The sequence below is a fragment of the Lycorma delicatula genome, chromosome 1 (assembly GCF_047948215.1).
Source record: "Lycorma delicatula isolate Av1 chromosome 1, ASM4794821v1, whole genome shotgun sequence".
Lineage (NCBI taxonomy): Eukaryota > Metazoa > Arthropoda > Insecta > Hemiptera > Fulgoridae > Lycorma > Lycorma delicatula.
In genome coordinates this window covers 212498540-212511634 of record NC_134455.1, presented here as the reverse complement: position 1 = coordinate 212511634, position 13095 = coordinate 212498540, and the positions used below count along the sequence as shown (strand labels likewise).

At 29.4% G+C, this 13095-nt stretch overlaps 1 protein-coding gene across 1 annotated transcript in view; it reads left to right on the top strand.

Annotated features, from left to right (window-relative positions):
• The window catches only part of Mtpbeta (mitochondrial trifunctional protein beta subunit), a 40956-nt gene that overhangs the window by 25155 nt on the left and 2706 nt on the right, over positions 1-13095 (top strand). Inside the window, exons 6-10 of the mRNA XM_075371596.1 lie at positions 395-525; positions 3072-3199; positions 6284-6371; positions 8569-8719; positions 11583-11671. Coding sequence (XP_075227711.1) covers positions 395-525; positions 3072-3199; positions 6284-6371; positions 8569-8719; positions 11583-11671 — 587 coding nt within the window. The remainder of the gene's footprint in view (positions 1-394; positions 526-3071; positions 3200-6283; positions 6372-8568; positions 8720-11582; positions 11672-13095) is intronic.

Here is a 13095-nt window from a genome sequence, read left to right as displayed (position 1 = left end):
TGAACCCTGTTTTTCTGTTAATACCTTTGTTATCGAGTTATAAGTATTCAAAGTTGCAATGACAGAAAAATCGTGTTAACAATAAGATGAGGTAAAATTCACTGTATGAACAATTCTATTGCATCTTACATTCATATTGCATACAATAACAAACTTTAAATAGAGTTATAATATTGATAATAATTTGTATTCTTTATGAACTTTATATTCTGCAAACAGTTTAAGTTTTCATTCACATATTTTAATTTATTAAAACATTTTATAGTTATATTCTTTTAATAAAAAATAAATAGTTCGATTTTTATTCCAAGAAATAATTTTTTTATCTCTGTTGATTTATAATTCTAGTTGTTTACGTAATTATACTGTTTACAATACACAATGTAATTTTCAGTACCTGAAGGAGATAAGACTGTTTCAAAGGATAATGGAATTAGAGTCTCTACTTTGGACCAACTAAGTAAATTAAAACCAGCATTTATTAAACCACATGGTACAGTTACAGCAGCCAATGCTTCATTTCTTGTAAGTAAGAAAAATACAAATGTATAATTTAAATTTAAGAGAGTATTTCTTAATATTTACTGGTTCATAATAAACAAAGTACTTAGAGTGTATTATTATTATTGAATTTATTGTGCTTTAGAAGAAGAGCCTGGAAATGCCTGCTTTTTCAGTTTTAATTTATTGTTTAATAATTGATTGTCACATCTATAAAATATAGCAAAACCTCTTGTGTTGTGTAGTCATGTGCTGCCAGCTTCATAACATAAAGAGTTTCACTATTTCTTTTAAAACTCCTCTCCATTTAACCATCATCTTTCTTGATGTTTATTTTGTTATATTGGCAAGCAGTACAATTCTTGCTTCATTACTGAGCAGTAGGTTTTGAGATTTTTTTTTAATATATATATATTATAATTTCTTTGGTGCGGTGCTTAGCTAATGAACTTTATTTTTGTATTTTTAACTACTTTTGTAATAATTGAAAATAAAGTCATAAATTTATAAGTAATCATTACATTATTTAGATGTTTTTTATTGACCATGCCAGTCAAATTTCTCGACACTTTCTTATCAGAGTGAACTATAATTATATATTTATTCACACAATTTATAATTGAACAATTAATAATATATGTTTGCAATTAAAATAAAGTCATGGTTGAGGAAAATAAAGTCATGTTCAAGATACTCCATTGACAGTAATAGTAATATTAGTAGCCGTAGCAGGTCTTCAAACTGAAGTTTTACATGTCATGAAGTACACTCTCTCCACTTCTCCAGCTACCACGTCCTGCCCAACAACAAACTCATCCTTTCATTTTTCCAACACCTCTGTATCACCATAAAATTTGAAAAAGTTCCTGGAATTACAGACATGTCAGCAGATATTGACTGCTTAGTTTTCTTTTTATAGGAAAATAGAAATTTTTTTAAGTAGTTAAAAGTGCAGTTAGCATAAATGGTACAATGTTTGAATCTTTGATCATAGTCCTGAAGTCACAAATTAATTTTCTTGTGGAATAATAGTATTTGATAATATTTCTAGTTTACTGTGTGTAATATCTTTAATTTTAGTGAACAAAAGTAATTTTTTTTGTATAAAAGAATCTACATTTCGGTTCATCTGTGAATTTTGCTATTTTATGCAGATTTATGCATACAGATTTTTAGACGTTTTGAATACCATCTCCCAGAGCACTGTTAGGTATTGCTTCAGAGGATGAGATGAATGACAATTTTTGTAGCTTGTGAAAATAATCGCAGGGTGATAAGTCCAGATTGTATGGAGGGTTCTCCAATGTAGTCCTGAATAACGATGCAATTTTTCCTTGAGTTTGATCTGCAGTATGGGGCCGAGCATTGTCATGAAGCAGATTGAAGTCTTGGATTGAAAATTGACATCTTCATTGACGATATGTGAGTTTTCTTGGTCTAAAAATTGGCAGTAGTATGCAGAATTCACTGTATGACATTTATGGAGAAAATCAATGTGCAAAACTCCTTTGAAATCAATAAATATTGTGTCCAGAACCTTTTCAGCTGACAGTCGAATTTTGGTTTAATGGGTGCAGTTTCTCCCTTTTTTTGCCACTCCATACTTGCCTCTTTTGATTCTGGGGTGTTATGGTGCACCCTAGTTTCATTGCAGGCCATGATTCGATGCAAAAAAAATTCTTCAGCTTTGTAACGACTCAACAACCACTGGCACACCTGTAGCCGATAGAGCTTCTATCGGCTAGATAGAAGTCTAATGTAATTATTAAAGGTCCCTTGTTTTCTCACAGTCTTCTCTCATGAGGGACCCATCATGTTGCCTTCTTTTTTTTTTTAAATCCTGGATCACCAGTAATGATTGCATGAGCATTGCTGTAGCTTATTCTGATCTCAGAAGCAATTTCTGCAATTGTTAATTGACGATCATCTTTGATAAGACGATGAACCATGAGAATGTGTTCAGCAGTAGCACTTGTCCTTGGGCGATGTTTGTGACCTTCATTTTCAACTGTTCTCATCTTTCTGAAAACTGCTTATGCCAGTCATACTCTTGAGTCTTTTAAAGTGTCTTGTCTCTGAACTGTGCCTGAAGTCTTCTCAAAATTTCAGATGGTTTTGCACCTCCTGACATGAGAAATTTAATAATGCATCGTGCAACACGTGATGATATCTCCTGCTCAGACATTTTGATACTGACTAAAAAAAAGTAGTGAGCTGGCTTTCTAAGAGTAGGTCCTCTCCATCCGCATCCCTACGTACAGTACTGAGAATCCACGCCCCTCTCCATGAGCCGTGTGTCAACGACAACAAAAATTCTGGTTTATATTTGATTCACCCTCGTATATTGCTATTCCGTACCAGTTATTATACCAATTATTAAAAAAAAAACGTGTGTACAATATCTAAACAATAATGTGTATTTTGTTATAATAGATCTATATATTTTTAATTATTTTTCTGTTTTATAAAACATATAACATCTCTAAAAGTAAAATCTTAATAGCCAGTTTTGTTACGGTACTGCAGGTAATGGATAAAATTTTATTTTATATCTTACTATTTATTTTTAGACAGATGGTGCATCTGCTTGTTTAATAACAACAGAAGCTAAAGCTAAGGAGCTTGGATTGAAACCTAAGGCTTATCTTAGAGACTTTGTTTATGTTTCACAAGATCCAAAGGACCAGTTACTTCTGGGGTAAGTTGCTTAAACTCTTAGATTTTCTTCTCAGTAAACCATGCTTTGATGTTCTTTAAAGCTAATGAAAAACTTAATTAATTAATTAAGCAACACGATGAAACATAACATTTTAAAATAATTTAAATTTATAAACAACTTGCTTGAAATTAACAGTATTTGTTCTTCCAAAAGCCATTCTTCTTCTCTATAGAAGATGCTTGAAATGTAACTACATAATTTGACAATGTTAACTAATTAGTTTTTGTTTTACTAAAAATATTTTAGATAATATTATATCCTTATTAAAGCTAATAACTTTTTTCTAATGTAATTAGTTACGAAGGTCTTTAAAAGATCACATTCCATTGGTATAAAAGTGAGTTTTTAACTATTAACAATAAAAAAAGTAATAGTAAAAAAGTTGTTTTCTTTGTTTACTACAATTTTCTAATTTTAAATATTTCAGCTAAATTCTGCTAAATTATACATTTTAAGTACATCAATACATTTTGTAGGTAATCTATAATGTATTAAATTTTTAGAAAATCGGCTTTTTTGGTCACTTGCAATATTTAATTGATACGAATGTATATTGGTTGATAAATGTATCAGTTTATCTTTCATATTGCAAACATATTAATCTAGAGTGTAGCATTTAAAAGATAATTGTTCAAAATTGTTTTCTTAAATATTATATGAATTGAATTATTAAACTTAATATTCAGAAATAATGATAGTTTTAGAAAGGTTTTCTTTCAACACTTTTGTAACAACTTTCTATTATTTTTTTTTAATAATGCTGTGGGTTTGTCTTTCACTTATTTTTAGTGTTTTGAAGACGTACACTAACTGCAGATTGCTTTCTTGATGGTTAATAGAAGTGTTCCAATATGAGTAAATCCCTCCCTTATATGTTGGTTACTCAGTTTTGTTCATTGATAATTAGTCCATTAAGGATAACTGCCTATGGTTTGTTTTATGTCTAAATTTTAAATTTATTTTACTTATATTCCTTTATACAATGAATCATAAAAGGATCTTTCTGAAAATAATCCAATTCCCCCCCCCCCTTTTTAATGAAAATTCCAATGAATTTTTCCCTTTTTTAGTTAAAGATTAAATGGTATTTTTTCAAATTATGATTATAAGAAATATTTTGATAATAAAAACTGATAATTTCTCCTGCAGAGGTTGGAAAACATACAAGACCTAAGATTGAATAATTTTCTAGCTTTGCTGTGGTCTACCTTTTCCATGGCTGCCTAAGATCATGTGTATTAGTTATGATGTTTTAAAAGAATGACTAGTGTTGTTACTGAAATTCATTGGCAACTGGTTGTTGTAGGTAATATTAACTGTAAATTTATTAATTAAATAAAATTATAAAAATAGCTACAATGTAGGCTCATCCTCGATTCATGAAAAACGAAAATTCTAGACAACCCTTGAACATGACAAACAAGTTGAATTAATGGTAAAAAACATTTGTCACATGTTACATTTCAGATTGATTTTTTTTATGTTCTAGAAGTTGCTCCATGTTATTCAAAATCATTGATATTGCCTTGAACAATAACACAGTGGGCAGCATTCTACCTGGGCAAAGTCATTTGGGGTATTTTCATTGACCTGCCATATAGTTTGTATTTAGTTCCAAGCTTCTTCCATCTATTCAAAAAGTTGAAGGAACTTTTAGGTGTCATACAGTTTACACATAATGATGAATTCAAAGAAACTGTTAAACAGCAGATAGAAAAATATATTCTGGATGTCAGGTGAATAATTGCGTTGCAATATTCAATAATGGCTACATTTATGTTATTCTATTTCTGTATGTAAAAATTAATAACTAAAAAAAAAATTTATTAAATTGTAAATTTTCATACTAAGGTTTGACGATAAAATAGTTTGTACTTTCAGCATAGCCTTTGTATATTACCATTTTATTTTATTAAGTGAATTTTATATAATTTTTCTGATCGTCATGTAAACTATGCAAACGGCTTTTAATTACAGTTATAGCCTCAAAAGTACTGAAAGCATGTATGGTGAAAGGAGCCTCCAAAATGATTCATGCCCAATGAAAGAGAAAAACCTTCCTGTTAACCAAATAGGGAGTCAGTGAAGGGTTTCTGTATTAAAAACATACTTAGTGAAGTTTTATTCCTTTTTATTGTTTACCAGAAGCTGTACGAAGTTATTTTATAAATTAATGTAAATATTGATAAAGAAATATTAATTTTTTATGCAAATCACATTTTACCTGTTATTTGGATATTAAAAATTGATATTGTTCAGATTTTTATTGTTGTATTTTTAATTATTTATTCTAAAAGTATTAGTAAATAGTACTGCCATGTTAGGCAATTTCTGCTTTGTATCAAGTGTCATGTATGGGATAAAATGTCCTCTTCTCAGTAACTGCTTATAAATGATACACTAAAAGGCCCTTGTGTGTATGTATATATGTGAGTGCGCACACATTTGCAATTGATATATATATTTGATTATATATTATTTTGATATTTATATATCCTAGATTTTTATTGTGTGTCATTTCTTAGTCATGCTGTATTGCATAATTGGTGTATTTGTATATTATTTTTGAGAGAAAGAATGATGTCCAATCTAGCCTAAACATTATTGCTTAGGCCAAACAGTGATTGAGAGGAATATAGTATGCCAGGATTGAATTTCACATCACTTGTTTTGGTCCATTTACTTGGAAGAGAATATTAATAGGGTGTTCCTACTTGTTTTTTTTATAAATCTAGATTTGACAGATTGTCATGTGTACACAATTTGTAGTTTTACTTTTGTGTTTTATTTCTGATTTAAGTTCTATTTACAACTAAATTCTGTTATAAAGTTAGGTAATGTAGACTCAGACATGAAAAACTTCCATCCTAGGATTAACCTTTACTTAGGTGTTATTGTTATTAACAATAACATTGTTATTTGTGTACGTAATTATTTATTAATATCATCCTCTATGGGAATAACTAATATAATTTTAAAATACTTTAAATGTTTTTTTTTTTTTTTTTGTACTACTAAGTTCTTCACTCATTAATTATTTAATACTTTTTCTTTAATTGCAAGACCTACATATGCTACACCAAAAGTACTAGAGAAAGCTGGACTTTCACTTAAAGATATTGATGTGTGGGAGTTTCATGAAGCTTTTGCTGTAAGTATGTTTTTAAATTATGTATATCAACTTTCTTTTTTTTACTGTTTTTTGCTGATGTAGTGAAGTTAAAAGTGTAAAAATGTGAACATTAGGCAGTCTCAATTTATTAACAAAAAAAATGGCAAGGGTTTAACTCCTACTAGTTAATTTATTACATAAAGATATTACATAAAGATATAATAAAGATATTTTACAAAAATTTTAATTACAATTGGGGGGGGCAGGTTTTATCAAAATTGATTCAGCAAAATTGTTTAACTGTCTTGAAAATTTGTGTTCTGTAAAATGTACTATATTTCAACAATAACTTTCTTAAAATTACCTAAAATCTATAAATATATCTGTCAGTCGTGCAACTTCTTTTTTTTTGTTTTGTTTTTTTTTTAATTCCTACTTGTAAGTTACCAGGATTATACTGAATAGTTTTTAATGCATTAACATTTCCTTTTTACTGCATACATTGCATACATCAACAACCACGTCATCGTTATTTGCAGATTGATTGTCTTGGACTACAAAGTGATGGTCATTAGGAACATTTATTTCATCCTGTGCATCACCTAGATCAACAACCATATTACCTTCAATGAGATCATTTGGTAGATTAGGCATATCATTTGTTAATTCATTCTCATGAGAAAAAGAGATAGTATCTGAAAACTGAGAACATGCATCTAGATCAGATATTAGATCCCTATCTGAATCATGGACACTTTCTATTTCATACCTGAATTCACTGAACAAGCTAGAAGCATTTTCACCATTGTCATTACTATTATTGTTATTTAACACTTCATTTGAGATGCTAGATGTACTGCTACTACCATTAGAATTGTTGAGCTGCATTTCATCTAACGTATTTTGTCGTTTTTCAATCACATTATTTTGAATTTCTTTGCTAAAAATACATCTTCAGTATCACAACTGTCATTTAGCCAACAAAGGATTTGTTCCTAACTCACTTTAAAAAACAACTAGTATTACAGTATATTGCTTTTTTGCAATAAAAAAAAAATCTAAACAAAGACAAAAAACACCACAGACTAACTATAGCGTTGGCAGAACTAGCTTCAAGTATAAGTTATGATACCCAACTTGTCAGTGGATCTGTACTAAATGATCTGACAAAGTATTTTAAGACCCATGCATGCAGAAGTGTTCCACAGACTCTTCTCTATAGACTCGTTATATGTTTAATGTAGAAACAGGGTGCCAATGAGTTTCACAGTAGTTTTTAAGTTAAATTTGCATGTGATACTAATCAATCCCACATTGTTCACCTAACTTTATCACATGTAACACTTGTATGTTCCTCTTAGTCATCAACCTGTTAAGTAAAACTGTGAAAGAATACCTCTTGTTAATTATGTGTGGGTTCGGTGATAGATACAGCTTTTACAAGAGCTGTGTAATTAATTTATTTGATAGATTTCAAAACAGAGAACCAATAAGTAAATCAATTTTGATAAAGACAGTAAAACAATTTGAAAAAACTGGTACTGTAAGAAATCATTCTTGAACAAAGAGACCTTAAACTGCCCCTAATGAAGCAAAATCATTAATGTTTGCAGACATTTATTGAGGACCCTCACTCATTGATTCAGCAAACTGTTGTCCAACATGACAGTTATTTTTCAGTTAACAAAATTTATAAAAACAATTATTTTCTCCCTCGTAAGCTACACCTTATCCAAGAACTTTTTGGAAAGAAAATTTTGATTTTTTGTTGAGTTCTGTTGTATTATAATTCACTAAATAAACTTTGATTCCAGGTTTTTAATTCAATAATATTTTCAGATGAAGCTGCATTCATGTTAAGTGAACGCCATATGAATAGATTTAGAACATATTAACTTTAAATATTGTTATTAGATGAATTATACATAACATTCTTTTTATTTTACTTAGAAAATTCAAATCTAATCATCATTATTCAAATTATTATTATTATTAACAGTGAAAAGTTTTAACTTTATCAAAGTTGTCTTTCTCAAAACTGTTGTGAATAAAAACAGATGTCTTATTCTATTTTATTAAAACAAGGTGAAAGTAATTAATGGTGCTTTAGAAGAAATGAAGTGGATAAACTTTATGCAGAAAGAACTATCACTCATTTTATAATTAAAATTGTAAATTGTTATTTAATCTTTTAATTTTGAAAATTCAAACAGAACTTTATTCTTTTATTTTTCAGGGTCAAATTTTAGCTAATTTCCGTGCAATGGATTCAGAATGGTTTGCACAGAACTACATGAACAGACAGACAAAAGTTGGTGTACCAGATATTAACAAATTTAATAACTGGGGAGGTTCTCTCAGTATTGGTCATCCATTTGCTGCTACTGGTTAGTGTAGAATCACATTTCAATCATCATTTATCTTATTCATAAGAAAATATTTTGGATCTTATTGAAACAGTATATCAGTTTTATTACTAATCATTTCTGTTTTTCCATCAGTCCTAATTTGAAGTTCATATCCCCTTGAAAATTACCCAGATTAATTATTTAATAAAAGTTTTTGTGATATACTAAAATATATAATAAATTCATTAATCATGGCCCGTTGGTATAAGTATATAATTATAGTTAATATACAAAAAACCGCTTACCAACAATTGAATTCGAAGCATTCAAGCTCTTTCAGAATTAAATTCCATCTTTAGGTTACTGCTGAAGTATGTCAAGTAAATTACACAACAGTTGAGACCACCAAATTGATAGGACGTTTAGATTGACATAATTTTAAAACATGATGACCAAATGTTATGTTTTAAGCAAATATCACGATTTTTTATAATTTTACATGTGAAGTTTTAATTAATATTATAAATAGGACGAATATGAGAGTTCCTGAAGATGGAATTTAATTTTGAAAGCGCTTGAACATTTTGAATTCAATTGTTGATAAGCAGTATTTTTGTATATTAACTATATTTATACTTAAATATTTTTGTATATATATATATTGTAATAGCAGAGTGTATAAACTCCATCTCAGTCTATTGACATTATGATATTACTCCTTTCCTTTGTAAGATATTCCTGAGAAACTTCATATTGTAATAATTTCCTTTCTTTCATTTCTGTATCAGTATTAGGCTTTCATATCACATAGTAACCTTCTTTTTTTTAAGTAGGGTAGGTAAATATTTTTTAAGTAAGTTTGCTACAGACTGGGTGATATATATAAGTTGCTACTTAAAATCTCCTGAAACTATAAAACATAGTAAGCTTAATAAAATAGAATTCATCTTGATAGAAATCATCAGGTGTGTTGATGCTTCAATCCCCAAACAATTTTAATGCTTGGATACATGGCTGAAAGTTATTTTTCATGTGTTATTTTATCATGACCTGTAATAGCCCAAGGAATCTCCTCTACCATATCCGATCTTTAGCCATTGAGTTTCCTTTCTATTTTGAGAAGCAAAAGAAAATTTCAAGGGTTAGATTGAGAGAGTGTATAAGAAGATAAGAAATGATGATCATGTTCTTTTGAGGTCTTTGCACAAGAAACCTTGAGGTTCTTTTATGTCAGTTGTTAACAGACAGAGGCACAAATTTTGCTATAGTATGATGATTTACAGTTCTGTAAAATTTCACTGGCAACTACTGTATGATAAAAGTAAAGCACCACAAACTATCTGATAAACTATTGCTTGAACTTTGGCAACATTTGTGACAGTTATGCCAGTTAAAGGGTACTCAAAACATTTATCATCATAATCAGATGTTTTGCTGTTTTTGAAACACCTAAACTCTTTGCTAGTTTGATTCAGATTCACAGTTTCATCCTCAAATGTTGGCAGAATTTGATGTGTCTTTGAAGCTGTTGAATTCGAAACAAAAATTTAATACAAAATCGTTCCTCTTTTATTTCATTCATGTAATTAATTATGAAGCCCGTAACCTTAAATTTCCAAGAACGTATAAAGAAATGTGGGTTTCTTTGGTGATGTTCAGTAATGGTCTGGTTCCTTAGTGATAGCGAAAAAAGCCCAAAAGTATAATCACACTTCTTTTGAGAAGCACATTTCAGTTTCAGAATTTGTGAGGTAGCACCTCATATTGTTAAGAAAAGCTGCCGCATAGTGTGTTAATTATGGAGTTTTTCAAACATAGATTCTGCATTTGTTTTTTTATATTTCAGTGCTTGATTTTCTTCCATCTACACACTCTTTATTATGAATCTGTTTTCAGTCCTCTCCAATTTTATTCTTATGTATGTATTTATTCATATTACTTATTTAATCATACTTCATACACAGATATTCAGACTAAAATAGTTATCACAGAAGAACTATCTTGTCATTAAACTGTTATTACTGACATGTTTCAGATTTTGTTTCATATTAAACCTTGTTTTTTCTGCATTGTTATTATTCATTTTCTCTCTATTTAAGAAAAACTTACATGAATTATGACAAATAAAAAATTCTCTGTTGTTTACTTGTTTTTTATTCTGAACATTGAAACTGCACCACCACCAATTTGTTTTGAAATATTATCTATGCTTCATTGCTGAAAATTTCAGCAATCTGAAACAGTTTATATATAATGTATTTTAAGAAATAGAATATAAAATAGTAGTAAAAGATACATATATGAGTCTCATAAGGAAATTGAAATTCTTCAGAAAAGCATTCAACAAGTAAAAAAAATAAATGTAAGTTTGTTAATGCTTTGTTTTGTGGACAAGCTCTGAAAAACCTTTCCAAAATGTTAGTGTTACAAAACTCAGTGTTATACATCAAAAGATTTGCCAGTTAAAGCAGTTTAAAGAAAATACATTTTCTTATGGTAACTGGAGTAATCAGTGCATAAGACTTGGCATTCATGCATGAAGAAGGATTAAAGAATTAATTTTTTATAACAAATAGATTTATAAATAAGAATAAAATTACTCGGTTTGTCTATACTGTTTGTTAGTACTGAAATATGTAGTGGATTTTTGTATTTGTTTTTTATTAAGTTATGTTTTTCATATTTTATTTAGGAAATCATTTTCATTATGTTTTTCTTTCTTCAGGCTTCAAAAAAATTTAAGTAGTATTCATGTCAAATGACTTTTTACTTAAAATATACTGTAGATTATTTCATTTGTTAATATCCAGAATTGTGTTATTTGTTGGTATCCTTAGGTAAAATTATATCTTATGACCTTATGGATCTAAGTACAACTTACTGATAGAATTATTTTTTACAGGGGTTAGGCTTACAGTACATGCAGCAAATCGTCTGGTTCGAGAGGATGGACAATTGGCACTAATAGCAGCATGTGCTGCTGGTGGACAGGTATGATAACACTGATAGGCAAAAAAAAAATTTTAATGTTTCTCTAAGTGTGATACCATTTCTTGTATTACTTTTTTGCGTACATTACAGATCTTTAGATACAATTTTTTTATCAACCTTAGTCTTAAATAAATAATGCTTCAACAAAAATTAAGGGAAAATATAGTTAAAATATGTAAAATTTATAATTTTGCATGGCCATACCTGTGTCAGAATTTGCTGATGCTTTTTTTATAAATAGTCTCAGGCATATCCCAAATTAATGTCCAACATTAATTGGCTAGCATGTTAGTATTCCATTTCCCTATATAGCAGCTTTCCATCACCGAAATTTCTTGGTGGAAACATTCACTGTGTTCGTCACTTACGTCTCCGAGGTTGTCTGGGAAAAAATCCAGATGTGAGTGGAGGAAATGTATTTTCAAAAACATATGACATCACATAGCTCTGTATAAAGTAAGAAGTTGATTAACAATATTGTGGTAATTGTTGAATTTTTGTTTGCCAAAAAAACTTTTGCAAATGGTCTTTAAATGAAGCCGAAGCTGCACTTTCTATATTATTTAGCATTGAGGTAAAAACATCATCTTTGACCAGCTCTTTTATTTGAGAACCAATAAATATTACTTCTTTAATTTTTCCTTCACTTAGATTTGGAAATTTCTGCCAGATGTTAAAAAATCCGAGACTGTCCCTCATTGCTTTTACAAAATTTTTCATTAGTCCTCGCTTGATATTGGGAGGGGGTAAAAATATTTTACCCCCTCAACTAAGGGCTCATGAATAGAATTTTTCCCATTTGGAGTTAAGTTGTCTCATTTCTTCTACTCTTTGGTAACATAATGTTTATCCCTAGCTTGGCTGTCCCATTCGCAAAGAAAACACATGTACCTAACCTAACTGCATGCCTAACTTTCAAATCACCACATATGTTTTTTATTTTTTTCAAGAACTTCTTTCACATTGTATGTCTCCTTCAAACTAATATCATAAGCGATTGGTATCGAAGGATATTTGTTACCGTTGTGTAGTAGAACCAATTTTAAACTATACTTGGACGAATCTATGAAAAGGCACCAGTCCTCAGGTTTATGAAATTTGGTTTGTATATCAAACCAAATTATTTTCATCAATAAAGTACTGAGAAAGTTCTTTTTGTTGGCTTCAAAAGCCCAACTTTTTTTTAATTTTTAAAAAAATTTTTTTTACAAGTAAATTCCAATTTTGCAGTCTTGATCGTAACAGTTCAGCTTGATTTTTTGATAAATTTAAATCTCCAACCAAGTCATTTAATTCACCTAGTGATATAATATGTGGCTTATTGGAAGATAATTCAATCAAAATCACTGTTTTCTTCCTCAGTACTGCCTGCTTCTTCATTGCTGCTTTCAAAACATACATTCACAGGTGGCTCAGGAACTGGA